This window comes from Mus caroli, chromosome 11 (genome assembly GCF_900094665.2).
Source record: "Mus caroli chromosome 11, CAROLI_EIJ_v1.1, whole genome shotgun sequence".
Lineage (NCBI taxonomy): Eukaryota > Metazoa > Chordata > Mammalia > Rodentia > Muridae > Mus > Mus caroli.
Window position 1 is genome coordinate 44761155 of NC_034580.1, and position 20373 is coordinate 44781527.

The 20373-nt window shown below is 43.7% G+C and overlaps 1 protein-coding gene across 5 annotated transcripts in view; it reads left to right on the plus strand.

Moving 5' to 3' along the window:
* Positions 1 to 14223, plus strand: part of Mapk9 (mitogen-activated protein kinase 9) — a 39562-nt gene extending 25339 nt beyond the window's left edge. The window contains exons 6-12 of one of the 5 annotated variants that reach the window (XM_021175407.1): positions 878 to 1043; positions 1977 to 2048; positions 6383 to 6565; positions 7840 to 7964; positions 8963 to 9026; positions 9925 to 9993; positions 10944 to 14223. In XM_021175407.1, the coding sequence (XP_021031066.1) occupies positions 878 to 1043; positions 1977 to 2048; positions 6383 to 6565; positions 7840 to 7964; positions 8963 to 9026; positions 9925 to 9993; positions 10944 to 10960 (696 nt within the window). In that variant the 3' untranslated portion in view covers positions 10961 to 14223. Of the gene's footprint in view, positions 1 to 877; positions 1044 to 1976; positions 2049 to 2406; positions 2479 to 6382; positions 6566 to 7839; positions 7965 to 8962; positions 9027 to 9924; positions 9994 to 10943 lie in introns of all 5 variants that reach the window. The other 4 variants (XM_021175405.1, XM_021175406.1, XM_021175404.1 and 1 more) reach the window with 4 other exon arrangements.
* The last annotated feature ends 6150 nt before the right edge of the window (positions 14224 to 20373 follow it).

Consider the following 20373-nt stretch of genomic DNA (forward strand, 5'->3'; position numbering starts at 1 on the left):
GTGACCCTCTCCCCTCCCTTCCCACTTTAGTTACAATATGGCTTCATCCCTGTGACCCTCTTCCCCTCCCTTCCCACTTTAGTTACAATATGGCTGTTTGGTCAGGATTGTGATTTACGCCCTCATAAACATGAAAGACATCAGCTGGGATGCCCCTTGCACAGACACCCAGAGCTTTATTTCTATTAGCCTAGCTGGCCAGCAGATGGCAGTAAAGTAGACAGCTGTTCCTGTCACCACACTTTTTAGGCGAGTATGGTCTGGACCAGGGGCTGTTTCCCTTCTCTAGGGCTCCCTGACAGATGAAGGCTTTCACTGCTGAGTGGTTTCCAGTGCTGCGTGTGTCCTGTGTTTGTCTTCTTTGGAAGCGGTGCTGCTGTGACTGCTTGCCCATATGGCTATGCTGCTTGTCTGCATGCTCAGGCCTGCTAGTAGTAAGGTGCCTCCATACTCTTGGGTTCTTCATCCGTGCATTCAACTGGCTGCAGATTAGGAGTATTTGGAAAACGAACATTTCATCTGTACTAAACACAGGCAAATGTGTGTGTGTGTGTAATTACTCCCTATATAATAGCATTGCTTGGTTATTATACTCATCTAGATATGAGTTAGACAATCCCAGAGGCTGTGTGTAGGTTATGTGCAAATGCCATCTCATGTTATGTGAGACACTTAGAGGCTCTCAGGTTTTGAGCAAAGAAAAACATGGCCACCTGACATGTCTAGAGGCAGGGTCTCAGAAGCCATGTGCCTACCTGCCCTCTTTCCCGTTCTTACACACTTCAGTAGCCACTCATCTCACAAGCCCTTGTTGGTGTGATACTGTGTGGTTAACATGCTGTGATTCATTTAAATACGTGAACAATTTCTTTTCTAGGATTTGAAGCCTAGCAACATTGTAGTAAAATCAGACTGTACCCTCAAGATCCTTGACTTTGGCCTGGCGCGAACAGCCTGTACCAACTTTATGATGACTCCCTATGTGGTAACTCGCTACTATCGGGCTCCAGAAGTCATCCTGGGCATGGGCTACAAAGAGAATGGTAAGTACAGTTAGGACGCCAGACAGTAAACAGTGAGGTAGCATTCCCACCGTCACTGGCATGCCCTTCCTCAAGGACCATTGGAGACAGTTTGAGCACTGTGCCTGCAGGCCACAGATAAGAACGGTTTATTTTGTCTTCCCCAACTCTGGCTGGCCTGAAACTGCCATAGAACTCTGCCAGCCTCTGCCTCCCAAATGCTGGAATGGAAGGCATGTGTCACCATGCTGAACCTCAATATTTGATCACAGAGTATTGTGCACTGGAACCCCTGTGCCTCTCTCCGTGAGCAGGCCCACGTCACCCACAGCACTGAGACCTCTGTGCTCTCATTACCCTGGTTGCCAACACTGAATGGCTTCACTCGTTTTTGTAATAATATGAGTGGAATAATGTATCGTGTTTTCTTTCATGTAAAGCTGGTATTTTCTTAGATCAAAACTTCACTTATTCTAGCTGTGTCAACTAAATAAATGCTAAACCTTAGCTATTAATAAATTCATGTGATTATTTATGAAGGGACAACAAGGGAGCTTTGCTGAAGTCTTCTGAGATGAGTCTGAGTGTGAATTTTTGTACATAATTTGTCGCCTGCTCTGAGAGGCACAGTGCCCCTCAGTAGCTGTCTGTGCTTAGCTCTCCCTTCCCTGTCTGAAACACAGGACTCAGTCAGGCCCCATGCTCAACTCCACACTAAAGGGCAGTTACCACAGAGCCATGCTCAAGCAGGGCCTTACCCAGAGTCCAGTCCTTACTAATAGGCTGCCACCTTTTTGATGTGGCAGTTTAAAAAATGCTCATTCAGATGTGGTGTCAGGAGTTTACAGAAGTTCTACCCAATGAGTATTTGCTGGGGCTGCCCATGTCTGGGAGGTGGTTTAGAAACGGAGATGCAAGGCTCTGGCTGTTTTTTAATCACCTGATATTTGGTAGTGGACATCTGGTCTGTCGGGTGCATCATGGCAGAAATGGTCCTCCATAAAGTCCTGTTCCCAGGAAGAGACTGTATCCTTCACAGGGAGAGACCCAGTACTCGGCCCTGGAGGCTGCGGTGGGGGCTGGGGATGTGACCCTGAGAATTTTGTGTTTATTAGAACTTTCTGTGTCTGGTATTTTGTTTGTTGCTTTTTTTTTTTTTTAAAGCTGTAAAGTATTGGATTCTTTGGCACTAAAACTACAGATTGCTGCAAACTGGAGGCTGAAGGAGAGGTCAGCAATCATTCATATTGTGTGAAAAGCGCACCCTTAGCTAGGCACTGATATTTCCATGTCTGTGTGTCCAGTACACTGTTAGAATCCCTTTCTCTTCACTTTTGTTTTGTTCATGACACTTCATAATTTTATCATTTCATTTTGTTTTCAGTTGATATCTGGTCAGTGGGTTGCATCATGGGAGAGCTGGTGAAAGGTTGTGTGGTATTCCAAGGTACTGACCGTATCCTTCCCCAGGACCTTGACCCTGGCCATGATCTCCACGCTAGGGCAGCACGTTGTGCCTACTTACGGAATACTCGGGAGGAACAGACTGTGCAGACTGTGTCGGGTGCAGACCGTGTTTTCTGGGGGTCTTATTTTTACATTGGTGTCACAGACCAAGTGGTTCAGTTTTATACTTTCACTCAAATACCTGTGACAGTTTTGTTAATCTAAACCAGGTATATTAGCTATCTTATCAGAAATAGCTAGATGTGTAAAATTATTGTCTTTGTTAAATATATTCTGGTATTTAAGTAGAAATACTATTTTACAAATTAGTTGATTCTGTTAATTAACCGGGAAAGGAGCAGTCTAAACTTAATAGGATAGCATGCATGTGTGATTTAAGTCATATATGATTCTGTTAGTTACTGGTATGATATAAGAGCTGAGGCAGGCTATTCAGAGTTAAGTGAACAGGTTAAGTGAAACTTGTATCAGAAGCAATATATTATACTTTCTCATTTGTTACTTTGTTGACATTTTATAGACATTTCTAAAGACTCCAGGCAGAAAGGTATCTGTGACACACTGGGGAAGGTAAATTTAAACACAAAAGACGACTCATACCCTGGTCAGCAAGTCACATCAGCAGGAGATTTTGTAAAGGGAGCAGATGGCATAGGGCACTAGCTCTGTCCCCTTGTGTGTTCTTCCATTTTCCACATTCTTCACGCTAACATGCTTCTTCATGCTTCCATTTGTGTTCTAACCCCTTATATTTCCAGTGGTCTTTGATTTTGTTTTTGTCATGAAAGCTTCCTGTGTCCTCTGTCTGGGAGCAGACCCATGCTTCAAGAGAAGCCAGGCTCAGTAGTCAGGGTTTGGGATGTGTGTACTTCACAAAACGTGCTTTAATGTTTATAATTTTATGAAGCAACTTACTCAAAACATGGGTCCCTCACAGTCTGAGCTTAGAATGAGTGTATTTTACTCTACTCATCCCTTCACATTGTCCTCATAAGTTACAAAAGATGCCAAGTTAAACATAGCATTTTAGTTTGCTCTAATAATTTATCTGGCTTTTTTTCTATAACTGTACCTTGGATTTACTTGTACTGTTACAAGTAAGGAAGTCTTTATTTTACAAGTAAAATCAACTAAAGGGAAAGTTGAGGTATTCTGCAGCCAGAGACTTAGAAATGCTGTGTGGACTTGTCATGAGTGGTCAAGGTGATGGGCTATAGTGTCAGTTAAGAGTACTTTGTAACATTTATTTGTTTATATTTTTATTTATTAATAATTACTTTTTCCAAAAAGTAAAAATAAATAAAAATATATGTACTTTTGCATATACTTTAATGATTTTAAATTATAATTTAAAATACTTTATATATTAACATGTTATGATAGCAGTAGTTGATGTTTTACATATAAGGTTACTTAAAGTCCTTTACAGTCAGGCCGGGCGTGGTGGCACACGCCTTTAATCCCAGCACTCGGGAGGCAGAGACAGGTGGATTTCCGAATTTGAGGCCAGCCTGGTCTACAGAGTGAGTTCCAGGACAGCCAGGGCTATACAGAGAAACCCTGACTTGAAAAACAAACAAACAAAAAGTCCTTTATAGTCACATGGAAATTAACATCCTTTTCTAAAAGAAGTTTTGCTTACCTTTTCAAAGATTAAATCAAAAAGTTTGGTAATTTATAGAAAGGCTCCAGAAACCAAGTTGAGGTTCTCAAGAGGTTTGCCTGTGATGTTGGTAGAAAAGTAAGTGTTGTCCTCACAGTGGCTTGTGAGAAAGAAAACACTTGAGACAGGCTAGGAGAAGCCTAAGCTCAGATGGTGCCCACGGCAGCTGTGCATCCTAGAGAGACTCAGATCTCTCTGGGCTATGCTTCCTTTTTTTGTTGTTTTTTTGTTTGAAATGAAACCTGTGCTCTACCCACCCAGAAGGCCCACCATGCTTTCTCAGGTAAGCCCCACCTGTACCCCATGCCACCTCCTCTCAGCTATCAAAATGACCCTGTAGCACTAAGCCAGACATATTGAGTTCCTGCCCATTTCTAGGTACCTCATCCAGGTGATGGGGTAAAAGGCTCACTGCCAAGATGACTTGAGGGTAGGTTTTCTGTGACAGTAAGAAGTAGGAGACAGAGCAGAAGCTTAGAGTCACCCAGAAAGAGATGGCAAAGGCTCACTCCAGGCCAGTGGACTGATGGCCGGGTTGGGCCTGGAGTCTGCATTTGCTCTGAGGGCCTGCCCTTCAAATGACTTTGTGGATTTGGAGCATCTAATCTGTGAAGTGTGGAATTCAAAGGAGAGATTTGGAATAAGGAAAATGTGGAAAGCGTTGGTCTGTTGATAGCACTGAAACCTTGAGCTGGTGCTAAGCATTGAAGAGATGAGCAAAGGCTCAAGGAAGAGGAGTCAGCACTCAGAACTGACACCGGGATTAGTGGGCGCCTCAGGCAACCTTTGTGGAAACAGTTGTCAAGATGACCAAGGAGGGAGGACTGATGAGAGTGTGTTCTGGAGAGGACAGATGGGGAAGGATTAGAGATGCAGGTCTCAGAAAGCAGGGGCAGGGAATGTAAAGGAACGTGGCTGCTGTTAACATGGAAGAACATCATGCTTGAGTGATAACAAAGGTTCCGGTAGGGATCACGTTGGGGTTGGAACAGCAAGAAACAAGAATATGAGACAGTTGTCCTTCAGTAGGTGAGAGGGTGAGGTAGGTGGGCTTGGCTTTTGGCCAGGAGCCCAGATGGTTCCCAGTGGTAAGAAGCATAAAAGGTGGGGGTGGGGTATCATAGCACTTTTATGATTAGTCTTCCCAGTGAGCCCTGAGCATGAGGGAGAGGTGTTAAAGTATAGGAGGGATGCGTGTGAGCCAGGTGTCCTGTTTTGGCAAAGCACTTAGATAAAATGTGTGCATCATTCTGATCTGGCAAAGTATGTGGAAGGAGGAGAGAAGGAGGAGGATTTGCTCAGAACTGAGTTTGTGTTGGCTGCCCTCGGTGCTTTCCCAGTGGTATAGATGCACATTCTGAGAAAGCCTGATACATTCCAAGCTCTGGCTTATGTGATTTCGTAGCTTGCATTGTCTCATGTACCTGTTTACAGCTTCACTGTCACTTTCCACAGATATCGTCCCAGTCATCCTAAGTATAACAAGCATCCTGAGAGCTAGGCAAGGCTGGGGTCAGCTGCCCCAAGAGTGAGGAGGTTGCTCTGAGGAGGACTGACTCCAGCACCCTGACTGGGTAGTGCATACTGACTGTGAACCCCAAGTCATGTACTCTGAAAGGAAGAAAGAAAGAACACATTACTAGATGCAGGGATGGACTGCTGCCAAGAGAAACAGAATGGCCTCTGAAAGCATCATTGTCTAAGGCAGTTTCAGGAGGGAGTGTGGTCTGAGATAGGCCAGAACCCAAGCCCCTCCCCTCTCCATGCTTCCCTTCCTTGGCCAGCCTGTCTCACAGGCTCTGCTGCCCAGCTGCGAGAGAAGTCAGATTGATTCGGTTAGAGAGAGACCTGTAAATCTCAGGTAGCTTTAGTATGAACATTAATTTCAGTTTGCTTATGTGATATTTATTTTCTGTTTAATCATTTATCTCATAGGTTAAATCATTTGTCATAAATTTATTTTGAATTATAATAGGAAAACATAGATTATGTTGATTTAATGAACCATGATCATACTTTTTACGATTCAGAGTATTAAGAGTTTTTGTTAACGGATTTAGAAATCCAAACCTTATTTAAGTTTTATCCCAAAATGTTTCTGCGGATCCTCTAGGATGGCCTAGTTACTTACTTGTTTACAGATGTGTTAGAACTTTCCTTTGCATGAGAGGACTGTTTGTATTATGACTATGAAGCATTTTAGTTGTATTTTCCTCAAGAGAATCCTTAGATATTGATCAGTGGAATAAAGTTATTGAACAGCTAGGAACACCATCCGCAGAGTTCATGAAGAAGCTTCAGCCAACTGTAAGGAATTATGTGGAAAACAGACCAAAGTACCCTGGGATCAAGTTTGAAGAGCTCTTTCCAGATTGGATATTTCCGTCAGAGTCCGAGAGAGACAAAATCAAAAGTAAGGCATCCTTTTATCTTGCACTTGTTTCTCTAACTCTTAACTCTAAAGTCGGTGTATGTTAAGAGGTGCAGTAATGGAAACCCTGAAATAGAGGCTCTCATAGTCTGACATTCAAAGGCACCACAGAGGGAAAGCTTTAAAGGCCAAAAGTGTTGACCGTGCTAAAACAGTGTCACTAAATACCCAGATAGTCTGGAAACCCCTTAGGTTACGCAGTGGGAAAACACTTGCCTGCAGCTGTGAGGGTTTGAGCTTGTGTCCCCAGCATGACTCAAAGCACAAGTGTGGCTGCCTGTGCCTGTGACCCACACTCTGGGGTGGAGAGCAGTGGTCCTGGAAGCTTGGTGACAGCCAGTCTAGGGGAACTGGGTGCTTCCAGTTCAGTGAGAGACCCTGTTGTAACAGAAGGAGGGGAAGAACAATAATAAGGCAAGACAGCCAACTTCCCCTCTAGCCTCAGAGTACATCTTACACTCAAACATTCATGTGCATATATCATACACGTTCATGCACACACATAAGACCCATATTGTGATGTCACCAATCCGAATTCAAAACAATTTCAAATATAAAGAATACTTCAGTAAGGATTCTAGACAGAAACCATTGAGTGTGGCCCAGTGGGAAAGGCCCTCACTGTCCTAATGTGTCCTTCCTAGAATGTGGTCACCTGAGAAAAAACAATAGCTTTGCTGTCCTCCACACCGGGGTGAGCAGCACCTTGATCACAAAAACCCCAGCTTTTCCTTGTGAACTTTTCATTGCTGAGACCTTGCTGAGGCTTCTTATTAAGTTAATTAGCTTCTTGGTTTTTTTCTTGGCTACTAACCTCTAGATTAAAAACAAAAGCACTGTTTACAGCTAGGCAAAGCAGTGGTCCCTGTGAGGCTATACTCTGGGACTGTGGGTTACTCTGAAGGTTTTAAATTTGTTCTAATGTAACACAAAGAATACTCCTGATACTTCATGTCCATACTCCTGGCAACACCATCCTAAGAGAGGTGCTTGCTACCTACTGTACTGTGGCTTCATAGCTTCAGGTCATCTGGACACTGGTCTGAGGCACCCCACCTCACATGCTAAAAGCCTGGTTTGTAAGAGTGGCCATTGAACTTTTAAAGGTTGTGAGCCGTGTTGATCTTGAACCTCTTAAACATTTTCTGAAGTCAACATGTCTCTTTACTGTCCATACTCTCACATTTGATTCTTTATTGTGTGGCTTCCTCTTTTCCATGGTAGCAACATAAGTACATCATTTGTTTACATCCTAGCAAGTCAAGCCAGAGATCTGTTATCAAAAATGTTAGTGATTGATCCAGACAAGCGGATCTCTGTGGACGAAGCCTTGCGCCACCCGTATATTACTGTTTGGTATGACCCCGCTGAAGCAGAAGCGGTAAGTTCTCTGGAAAAAATGTCTGAGTAAAGGGCTCACTTTAAAATCCTGGGCCCACTGTCTTTGGATCTTCCTTCTGTTGGTCCAGAATGGCTACATGAAGATAGCAAGTTGTTACTTTTAGGGCCCTGACTTCAAAAATAGAAACCTGCTACCTGAGGCCTAGGTTGGTCCCTCTCTTGGCACCTGCTACTGGGGCTGGAGCTGCAGAGTGCTCAGGAGTGTACTGTGGTGGATGTTGGCCTTATGTTTATAAAGCTGATGTGTAATAATAATTTATGAAGCATCTGCTCATGCCTGGCACTGGGCCATGAGCTTTGCTTACATCTTAGTCAGAGCCTCAAGTCAGAGAACCTAAGCAGCCTTCCCAAGTGACACATTAGCTCACATCTCCCCACCACATCTGGGCATCTCACCCACTTAAGTTTTCTTCACAGCATCCCTTGTGAATGTCCTTTAGTTATGAGTAAAATACTAACCCAGTGGGTGTTTACTTCATGCCAGCTGGGGAACACTGTTGTATCCTGGGTATAGATTTAACTGCCATTGTAATATTGTGTTACATCAAAAGAATCAGATTTATGAACAGCCAGGCTATGGAATGTTCCATTCGTGAGCTGGTGGCTTGGGCATGGGTGTCCTGTCATGAAGAATTATAAACTGGAAGTATGTTCTAAGAAAGTACCACCCCTCCCTCAGCTCCCACGCAGTTGACCCTCAGAGCTGCCTCTTGTTAGCAAGTTTGTAATTCCATTTGGGCAATGTCTGCAGAACATTTTGAGGTCATGTGATGATTGAGATTTATTATTGATAGCTTGCTTTAGGTTAACTTTCTGTAACTGTTTTTTAAACTGATAAAATATATCATTCTTTCAAAATAAACATCTAGAACATGTTAACTAAACTAAATCCATAAGTAGACTCAAAACATCTAAGTAGCATTATCTTCCAAGCATGGTCCATTAGTTTTGAGCTATCGACCTGACATGTCATTTCAGCCACCACCTCAAATTTATGATGCCCAGTTGGAAGAAAGAGAGCATGCGATTGAAGAGTGGAAAGGTAAGACCGGTCCTTTCTTAGGACGATCCCATAGTCCACAAGAACATGATCCCATAGTCCACGAGAACATGTTCCCATAGCCCTAGAGAACATGCTCCTTAGCCCTACAGAACATGCTTTTTACTTCTTATTCATACTAGCCTCTTAGGAAGGACCTTGAAACCCAGAAACCCCAGGGTCTTCTCTTCCCCCGTTCAGCTCAGAACAACTGTGACACTAGCAGTGTTAGAGTAGAATATATATGACATCATACTTTGCTTCAGGTGAAATGCAAGGACTTTTCATGATTTCCCATCATCACATACTGATACAGGCCTGGAGGTCAGTAAGCATATCACACTTCTTGATAGCATGGGAGTTTGGAGCAAACCCAATATACAGGCCACATATTCCTTACAAAGATTCCTGTCTAAACAGATATGGGAGAGCCCAGACATGGGACATGTGATTGTTTGTGTATATTAAGACATGTGGTTATATTTTAAAATCTAGTTTGGAGGAAATTGCCAAAAATAGGCAGGAAGGTATTATTAGAGCTTTAAGATGTGCTACACAGTAACAGTGAACTAAGTTGGTTAACAAAGAAGCAAAACCTGGAGGCTTTCATTATGGCTTGGAAGCAGGGTTAATAGTAACTAAGGGCCATAGTCAGTACAGCTCAACGTTGGTCATAGACCTTCCAGACTGGCATGCCAGTAGCCCACTCATGCACACAGTCATCATGGCAATGATCATAGTCTATGCGTACAAAATGCTACTAATGTGAGCTCCTAATAATACCACGTGGTAGCCAAAAGAAGCTGAGACATCCCAGGGCCAGGGGTGGTGCTTGTGATCTGGAGGCAGAGTTCGGTGCAGGGGAAATGACAAGTGTCTTGACTTCTGTTTCTCTTTGAAGAGCTAATTTACAAAGAAGTGATGGACTGGGAAGAAAGAAGCAAGAATGGGGTAAAAGACCAGCCTTCAGGTTGGTGATTGCTTTAATTTTGTTGTCTAATATTTTCTTTGTCTATTCAATGTTTATAAATGTCAGTGATGTGTTAATATCACTCGGGCCACCTTAGTGTGACATTGTCACCTTCTGGCTTGTCCTAATGCTGGTGGCAGTGACTTTGCACTCATGTTTTTTGAGGTGCCAGGCCCTAAGCTGCATTTGAAGCATTCCTGTTGTGACCTTGCGGCAGCTGTTGTCAGCTCTGTTGAGAGAGGAAGGGATTGGGTTTGAGGAGTTTTCGAAATGTGTGGCCGTCTTTGCTCAGATCCATCCAGTTTAGAAAAGGAAGGACTTTGTACAGACCTAAGACCCTGCGTGCTTTATTTTGCTGAGGCCATGCTAACACATGGGTAGGAGGAGGTAGGATAGCTTTATTTACCTTTGAAATTAAAATAATGGTTTCCTGACTCACTAGATAAAAATAAAATCTACACCAGGCACCACACTTTCCTTTTTGGGTGTATATTTTAGAAAGCATTTTTATCACAAAAGATTCATTTGAATCCTGATGCTTTTTTTCTGTACACGAGGTGAGATATGTCTGTTGTAGATGAAATGTCCATGACACTTGGATGCTACGCAGACCTAAACCTCTTGTGGTAATTATAAGATAAATTCATCCATTTTCTTTTAAGGTCTACTTGAAGTCAGAGGGTGTATCTTTTAAGTAATCAACATGGTCTTATGTGACCACAGGTTGTGGGGGAAGAGTATTATAGGGAAAGCCCAAGACTGTTTTGAAACTGAACCAAAGAAGGACTCAAGGAAAAATCCCAGAAGCTCAAAGTATAGTTGAGCAGTCTTGGTTCTGTTGATCATTAGGATCAGGAAACTGCAAGGCACAAAATGGAGAGGTAGCCTGAAGCCCCACGCCTGGCGTGCAGGATGCGTGCCTCAGATTTTATTCCATTTGGTTTTCTTAGCACAGATGCAGCAGTAAGTAGCAAGGCTACTCCTTCTCAGTCGTCATCCATCAATGACATCTCATCCATGTCCACTGAGCACACCCTGGCCTCAGACACAGACAGCAGTCTCGATGCCTCAACAGGACCCCTGGAAGGCTGCCGATGATATGTATGTTGGAGACAGCGCACTTGTCTGTGAAGGAACTCTCGCTTCCATGGCCCTGAGCGCATGGGAGCTGATGGAACCAAATCGAAAAACTCCATGTTCTGCATGTAAGAAACACGATGCCTTGCCCTGCTCAGTTCCAGTAGGATTGCCTGCTTAGACTATAAAATGAGGCAGACTATGTCTGAAGAAAAAGTACAAACCACACTGTTAGAAATTTTGTTCAAGATCATTTCAGGTGAGCAATTAGAATAGCTGAGTTTCTTTTCCAGTTGTGTGGTATCTGTGGTGACAGCTCATGTGTAACTGTGGGGACTCGTATGCATGTGACCACAAATGCTTGCTTGAACTTGCCCATGTAGCACTTTGGGAATCAGTATTTAAATGCCAAATAATCTTCCAGGTAGTTCTGCTTCTAGAATAATCTCTTAATCCTCTTTAGTAATTTGGTGTCTGTCCACAAAAAAATAGATTATGTGTATTAATTGGCCACCATCATATATCATATCTTACCCACTTTATGGTATGATTTATTCTATCTTTTGTATTTCAGAAGGAATATAATTAAATTTATTTAATAAATAAAAATACAGCTTTTCTTAAATTTGTGATGTTTTAGGCTGAGAATTACCACTGCTCTATATAGACACTCTGTGACCTTTAAACTGCCCACTGTGGGATACTTTACGTACAGCTTTCTGCATGACAAAGTTCCCAGTTGTATTTCATGCTGCTTAAGACATCTGTCACCTTAAATCCTGCCCACGAATTTCCTTTTTCTTGTTCCTTTGAACATGGATCTAGAATCGTCCACAGAACTTCACCTTCTTTATCACAAAGCACCCCATCTCAATAGAATGAAGCGGCAGGTTCCTGAACCCACTGCCTGATGTTGGCGTAGAGCTGACGGAGTGGCTTCCCCAGAATGGTCATTGAATGGTGCCTCCTTCCCTGAACCCACCTATCCTTTGCTCCCCTCTCCTTATTTAAGGTGAAAGGTGATTGGGTCTCACAGCCGTTCCCTCTGCAGCCTTCTCTCCTAACTTGTCTTTCTCCCTGACAGAAGCCACCCCGTCCAGCCAGAGCGCTTGGTCTCCTAGGAGACTGAACTCACTCACTGTGCCTGTTTGCTGCGCTCTTTTTCCATTTTGTGGAGGCATTTCCTTTTCTAAGGGAATTCCTCAGATGTTCTAGAAGCACTCAGAAGAACACAGAAGAAATATTCTAGAGAGTAGGGGTTCATTCTTGAATATTTTCTGATTTAAAACTGCTCACCTGAAATTGATACTTTCAGATCCTGATCTGTAAATTACTCAAGATTTGATAAGATGCTGAGTTCTCTGTGTTGTTGCAGAAATGGAGTTGGGATGGTCATACCTTGCTACCTGCGCTCAGAGCATTTTCTCCCTTGAGCTTATTTTGTTAACAATTCATATCTTGTGTTCAGTTACTTTGGGAGCTATGGAGTGTGTTCTAGGAGGAAACGTGATAGCTTTTATGAAAAGTACCATCTAATATGTGATTCTGTCTGCACCAGTTGCATCCTAATGGTTGGTCTGATCATTGGAACCTTCAATGAACAACATTAATCTGAAATCTGAAATAAGGATTAGCTTTGTATCATGTATGGATACTTTCAGGTACAAAGTGGAAATGCTAGTGTGGGTGGGGCCCGAGACTCCTGTCTATGGCTTCAGGTTATTGGGCCCTGGGAGCCTGAAGTCCCACAGTGCATCAGTCAGCATCATACTGTGCTCTTCCTGCTGATGCACATTCTTTAAATGACTTCCCTGAAACTTAAGGAGGAAATACAGAAAGGAGCTGTATCATCTGCCCTACACTGTAAGGGGAGTATGCTATGATAGAGGCTCACCCTGGTCCCACGGGCAGGAGACAGCTGCGAGTGGATCCAGGTGCCCCCAAAGAGCAGCTTTCTCTCTCCCCTTACTCTGCATATCCATTGAGTCTGTTGTGGATGGAGTCTGTGCTGGTGTGCACAGGGTCTCGTGCCAAGACCCTCTTCCATCCAGGCAAGTGCACCTATGACCGGCCACAGAGCCCCAAAGAAATACCTCACCCAGTTTCAGGGTCCTCCCTCCTGAGCCTAGATTTGCTAGGGTCCTGGGACAATGCGAATGGTTTTGAACTAACCTCTGTAGGCAAATGCTGATGTTGGATAAAGAACTGAAAAATGTGCTCAACTTTTTCATCTTTTCTATTTTATTTTTGTAATTTATATTGTACACACCCTGGAAGTCACTATTTTGGACATGTATTTTTATAAACCGGGTAACTAATGATTATCTGGAATTTGCACTAGGTTAGTTTTTGTTGTTGTTGGCTTAATTTTTCAGCCAAAAGTGGAATGACTGCCCCTTCCAGGTCCGGGTTTCCATTTCAAGCGCAGGTCTGGAGGGCAGACATGTCCAGCCAGGGTAGGAGAGCGGCCTCAGAACACGGGCTGCACAGTGCCTCAAGCATTGGGCCTGCAGACAAAACCAGGCTGTGCGCTCATCTTTAGAACACGAAGACCAGACCCCCGGTGTTAGAAGGAGAAAGCCCTCCATTGGCCCTTGCTGGCAGCTGGGGCCTGCATCTAAAGCAAAAGACCCAACCCTGGTTTCATCTGGGCTGAGTGGTGTGTGAGTCTGTCTGCTGACTCCTCTGATGGCCCATGCCGATAGTCAGTACAGGTGTGACCTTTCAGATCGCGTATCTCAAAAGTGGCATTGCTTAATGTTTTATAATAAAATATATCATGTGTTTTGATTGGTGGAAAATAATACAAACTACATTTTAAAAGAGAAAATGTACAGCATGTCCAATTCCTGTGTGTTTCAAAGTGACAGTTGACTGTATCTCTCCACATCACCATTTTGATTACAAACCTAACACGAATAGATGTTGAAGTGTCGTAATTTCAGACATTCAGAAGGGTTTTCAAACCCAAAGTAGGAGCGCTGCTGTTAGTTCTAATCTCTGCATCTGTTTCCAAAACAATGGCAGTAGACTTTAACTTTTAAAAATTGTACAATGTGGTTGGAATATTGGTGACGTTGTATTCTCACAAGATGTAACCAGGAGAACCTGCCAAGCTGTCTCTATGTATGTGTCTAAAAGCCGTTAATGGTGCCTGTGTACTTGTGGTTTTGTGCCCAAAGTGAGCTGTTCTCATTTCACTTGCTTCCAAGCACTGAGAATGTTTGAAACGTCAAGCTACAGAGTAGCAAGCCTCCCTAGGCTGGCCTCCCTTTCTCTGTTAGGGAACACAAGAGTCAGGTAGAGTCTGCACCAGCCTTGTGCTAAGGTCTAGACTGAGAAACTCATCTCCTGGGCTGCCATCTCCCTCCTCCAATGTACATAGCTCCAAAATTGTTTTATTAACTGAAATGTTCTGTGTTGATGAGGTGACAGTTTGATGGGGTTTTTTGTTTTTTGTAGTACGGGTACTCATATTTAGAGGTGGTGTGGGGTCAGCCCCTCAGCAGGCTCCTGAAAACCCACTGTCTGCTCCTGAGAATTTAAGTGTAAGGTTACCTGTGACAGTAGCTAGTGGTTAAGGTTACCTGTGACAGTAGGTAGTGGTTAAGGTTACCTGTGACAGTAGGTAGTGGTTAAGGTTACCTGTGACAATAAGGTATTTTTGTTGTCGTCATTTCATCAGTCAGAGGCAGTAACAGTAATGGAGCGGTAGGGTAGTGAATCATATCCCTATACAGCTAAATCTCACCATGGTACATCAGGGAGGCTGTGTTACATATTAGTTAGGAGCCAGTCCCATCCTGTGCCTCATCTATAGAACCACTTGCTCCTCCATGGCTTAAAAGCCCAGCGGCCGTTGTGACAGAGTTTCCTACTCAGTACTCTGGCTTGCTGTCTCACCCACATCCCTACCATAGAGCAGTGGAAAGGGAAGTGGAGGGAGAGGCATTCCTAGGCCTGAGACCTGAGAATCCAGGGAGAGCTTCTTCCAACACCAGCCGAGAGTGCCTTCAAAAGTTTGTCACTGTGAGCATCATCTGTCCCTTCAGCCACAGCCCCGTCAGCATCTGTGATGATGTGTGGTTTCTAGCTGTTGTGTTCTTTAGTATCCTCTCATCCCCAGCGAAGGTAATGTGCAGTACCAGTTTGATGTGGCCTGGATGATGTCAGTCACCTTTCTCACTGCTGTGACAAAATACCTTACAAAAATAGGGAGGTTTATTTTGGCTCTGAGTTTGGGAGTCCAGTCCATCTTCGTTAGGAAAACAGGGTGGCTGGAACTAGAGGCAGCTCTTTCCATTGTGTCCACAGTCAAGCAGCAGAGGCAGATGAACCCTGATGCTTGGCTCACTGTCTCTTTCTCCTCTCTGTTCAGTCTGGGAAACACACACACACACACACACACACACACACAGTAGGATGGTGCCATCCAATTTCAGTTAAACCTCTTTAGAAATGCCTTCGTAGGCATGCCCAGATGTGTGTCTCCTAGGTAGGACCTCTAACAGGTGGAGGTGTTTGGATCTCCAGAGGGCTCTGTCGATAGGATTAATGCCTTTCTTTAGAAACTAGATGTATTCTCTTAAGTCTGGGTTGGGTCTCATGAGAGTAAGTTAAATATCAGACTAGGTTAGTTGCCTCAAGGGTGGCTTGTTAGAAAGCAAGCCATGGCCTCCTCTGCACCTGTGGTGAACGTGCACCTGCGTGCATGGAGTTCCCCTGTCTGCACTTTTATTATATGTTACAGCAACAGGACCTCGCCAGAAGCTGAGCGAGTGCCCACACAATGCGATGCTTCTTAAACTTCCAGAACCATGAGCCAAATACATTTCTTATCTTTATAAATTATTTAGTCTCGGGTATTCTGTGACAGCAGGAGAAAGCAGGCCGAAACAGGTTGTCAGGTAAGATGCTAGCTTCTGACCATGTATAGCAGTTTCCATAAGGTTGCATTGACCTTTTCCCCTCTTTCTTGTATTTTCTGGATTCTGGAGGGTATACCTGAAGCTTACACACATGTGCTTCATCTTTTGGTAATCATATATTTGAGTAAAAATGTGACCTTTGTATTAGATCACACCAAGAGACATTTCATATCTCTGTGGCCTGCTGTCATAGACACCAAAGCTGACCACTTAGTTAGAGTAATGGCAGCCCATCCCCTCCGCAGTTACATCCCCTCCTTGTGATGAGAGGCTTGTCTGTCCGGGTTTACCTTGGGGATGCCCCATCTGTCACTCTTTTCATACTGTCAACCGCAGTTGATCATCCCCCTGGGAGCAAGAGTCTCCTGGGGGCCTAAGGAAGAGCGACTTCCTCAATCCATCTATCCAGATGACAGTCATTTGCTGACACATGCTGTCAGCAAGTGCTTCTTTGCATCAGCCAGGAATGCTTGGTGGCCCCCAGGTAAGATGTAGCCCGATGATGGCCGCTGCCCCTTGCTCTTTTTGCTTAGTACTTGGTGTTCAAATGGGCACAGCGTAAAGGCTGCCTGCATGGCCTCACCAGAGGCTCTGCTTTTCTGTCTGAATATCTCATTATTCCTTCTGAGACTTGCACTGCCACAGCTGTGGGCCCCCCAAAGCTAACTCCTATGCTGTGTTGATTGATCTCATTAGGTCTTCAAGTTTTAATTTTGAGGTGACATTAAACAAACAAACAAAAAAAGCTCAAGAAAAGTACTGCTTCAAGAAAAGCAGAAAGAGTAAAACAAAGAATTGCTATACACCCTTTCCAGATCCCCACATGTTCATCTCCCATGTGTGTGTTATCCTATATCACACAGATACATGAATGCACACATAAACACATGACTTTATCCTACTACATAGTCATTGATTCTCCCTGTTGTTTTTTTGTAAGCAACCAGATTTTTAATGTCTGTTAACCCATGTATACATCTAATTTTTACAGACAGAGTTACAAGAGAGACATACATGTGTCTGTTGATAAACATTTGGCATTCACAGTGACCAGTACTCATGTAGCTATACAAGTCCACATTAACTGTAGACATCTCTGAAGAACCCAGAATCTAAGGGAGTGTTTGGCAACCTTTGGATACCTGCCTTCACCACAGGACTTGAAGGGAGAGGCTGCCCAAGGACACAGGACTCAATAGTAGCAGTGAAGATGAAGCCAGGAGCCCAAAGGATGTGAGAACATGGTAAGACCTGCTTGCTGATGAGGGTCACAGAAGTGGAGACATTCTGACATTCTGAGGGGCTGAGGGATGGCTCAGCAGCTAAGAGTACTTGCTGTTCTTCCAGAGGACCTGAGTTTGTTTCCTGGCATCCACGTGGCAGCTCACAGCTGTCTGTAATTCCAGTTCTAAGATATCTGACACCCTTTTCTAATCTCCAAAGGCACCAGACATACACATGGTGCACAAACATACACATGGGTAAAACGTTTATACACATAAAACATGAAAAAGAAATTAATAAAGTTAATAGGAAATTAAAATTTGTGACATGATCTAGAAGAAGGAAATTCATTCAGGAAAGTAGGGAAAAAAAGGAAATGTAACCATAAATGAGTTATTAGATACACTGGGCATGGTGGCGCACGCCTTTAATCCCAGGACTCGGGAGGCAGAGGCAGGGAGATCTCTGAGTTTGAGGCCAGCCTGGTCTATAAAGCAAGTTTCAAGCCAGCCAGGGCAGTTATACAGAGAAACCCTATCAATCAATCAATCAATCAATCAGTCAATGCAAATGGCTGAAGCAAAATGATCAGCATGCATAAGGATCCTGGATAAATACAAGATGACAAAAGCATCCACCCATACAGTGTTCTGAATAAGGTCAGCCGTGGGTACACAGATGATTAACATGTCACAGGAGACACAGATCAACAAGTTCTGTCTAAAATAAGAGTATACTGCTTGTACGATAGACAGGTCAGCAGGTCAAAGCTGAATAAAGATCTAGACATGCAGAGTACCAGGATTTAACTGGGCTCATAGGGAATATTGTACCCACCAGGCAGATTTGTTTTGATCATGCAGTGGAAATTAAAGGAAAATCAACTACCAGACCACAGAGGAAGTGACAATACATTCCAAAATTGGCATCGGATTTTTTGATATAATAATGTAAACATAATTGAAAATAAACTTGAGAAGGTTTTACACTTTAGGTGAGAGAGGAAATTATGAAGAAAAATATCAAATCCCCCCACACACACACACCAAAACCACATTTCATAGAAACCTGCATGGACTGACCAATATTTACCACACATTTCCAAAAAAAAAAAAAATGTGTCCAGCATTCAACTCAGGAGATTAGCACAAATGAACAGAGCAAACTCAAGCAAAAAAGAATAGTAAAGATGGGGCTGATAACCAGCAAGATTTTGCTGAAAGGACCCTGATATAGCTGTCTCGTGTGAGGCTGTGCCAGTGCCTGGCAAATACAGAAGTGGAGGCTCACAGTCATTTATTGGTTGGAACACAGGGCCCTTAATGGAGGAGCTAGAGAAAGTATCCAAGGAGCTGAAGGGGTCTGCAACCCTATAGGTGGAACAACAAGATGAACTAACCAATACCCCCAGAGCTCATGTCTCTAGCTGCATATGTAGCTGTGGATGGCCTAGTCAGTCATCATTGGGAAGAGAGGCCCCTTGGTCTTGCAAACTTTATATGCCCCAGTACAGGGGAATGCCAGGGCCAAGAAGTAGGAGTGAGTGTGTAGGGGAGCAGGGCAGGAGAGAGGTATAGGGGACTTTCAGGATAGCATTTGAAATGTAAATGAAGAAAATATCTAATAAAAAATTGAAAAAAAAAAAAGGATAGGGCTGGCAAGATGGCTCAGCAGGTAAGAGCACTGACAGCTCTTCCAAGGGTCCTGAGTTCAAATCCCAGCAACCACATGGTGGCTCACAACCATCTATAATGAGATCTGATGCCCTCTTCTGGTGGGTCTAAAGACAGCTACAGTGTACTTATAATGTACTTATAATAAATAAATCTTTGGGCTGGAGCAAGAGCAAGCAGTGTTGACCAGAGTGAGCAGAGGTCCAACAATTCCTAACAACTATATGAAGGCCCACAACAATCTGTACAGCTACAAAAATAAATAAATATTAAAAAAAAAAAAGAATACTAAAGATAGGAGCTGGGATCTAGAAACTAGAAAACGGGGAAGGCGGACTGTGCAGAAAGTGGCTCAGTCCAGAAAGTGCTTGCCTTGAAAGCACAAGGACCAGAGTTCAATCCTCCAGACCCACATAAAAAGGCCTGGTGTGGTCCCAGCCACTTGTTATCCCAGTGCTGGGGTTGTGGAGACACATCGGTCCCTGGGGCTTGCTGCCAGCCAGCCTAGCCTAACTGGGAGCTCCTGTCTCCAAAGCTAAAAAGGAGGAATAACATTGAGGTAGTTCTCTAGTTTCTGCATGCACGAACACATAACCTGCATACATGTGCAAGTGTGCAAATACACACACACACACACAGGAGCACACAAATAAGAAAGTAAAAATGACTGTAAGGATGGGAAGTGGAATCTAGAAGCAGCTGGAGAGAGCAGTTTGGAACCTTCTGGCAATTATGATCATCTGTGCAAAGGCATTTTTGTTTTGTTTTGTTTTTCCAGACAGGGTTTCTCTGTGTAACCCTGGCTGTCCTGGAACTTACTCTGTAGACCAGGCTGGCCTCGAACTCAGAAATCTGCCTGCCTCTGCCTCCCAAGTGCAGGGATTAAAGGCATGCCCCATCACTGCACAGCATGCAAAGGCATTTTCTTATAAATGCAAACTTAGGAAATTGTCCCAAGAAACACAACAGCAGGGCACATCATCAAGTGTGTTAGCTATCTCAGCACTCCCTTGAGGGTAATATTGTTATCTTCACCTGCAGAGAACATGCATTCTCAAATCGAGGGCATACAGAGCTGGTGTCTCCAGCTTGATGGCAGAAACTTACCCCTTCCCTCTCTTAGATAATTAGATGGTTTCTAGAAAACTCAGATGGACCAGTGACCATCAAATAAAGTGATATAGCCAAGTGCCACCAGCTCCCAAACCCCAGTATTCTCCAAGTTAAACTAATCTGGCATTGAGTTCAAGAAACAAACCCTTATTTTACTGAAGATTCTTGAAGCTTCCCCAGTCCAGCTGGAGATTATTTTCGTCTGGATCCCAAAGATGGATGAAATCAAGAAAATTCTATGCTGGGCAGTGGTGGCGCACGCCTTTAATCCCAGCACTTGGGAGGCAGAGGCAGGCAAATTTCAGAGTTCGAGGCCAGCCTGGTCTACAAAGTGAGTTCCAGGACAGCCAGGGCTATACAGAGAA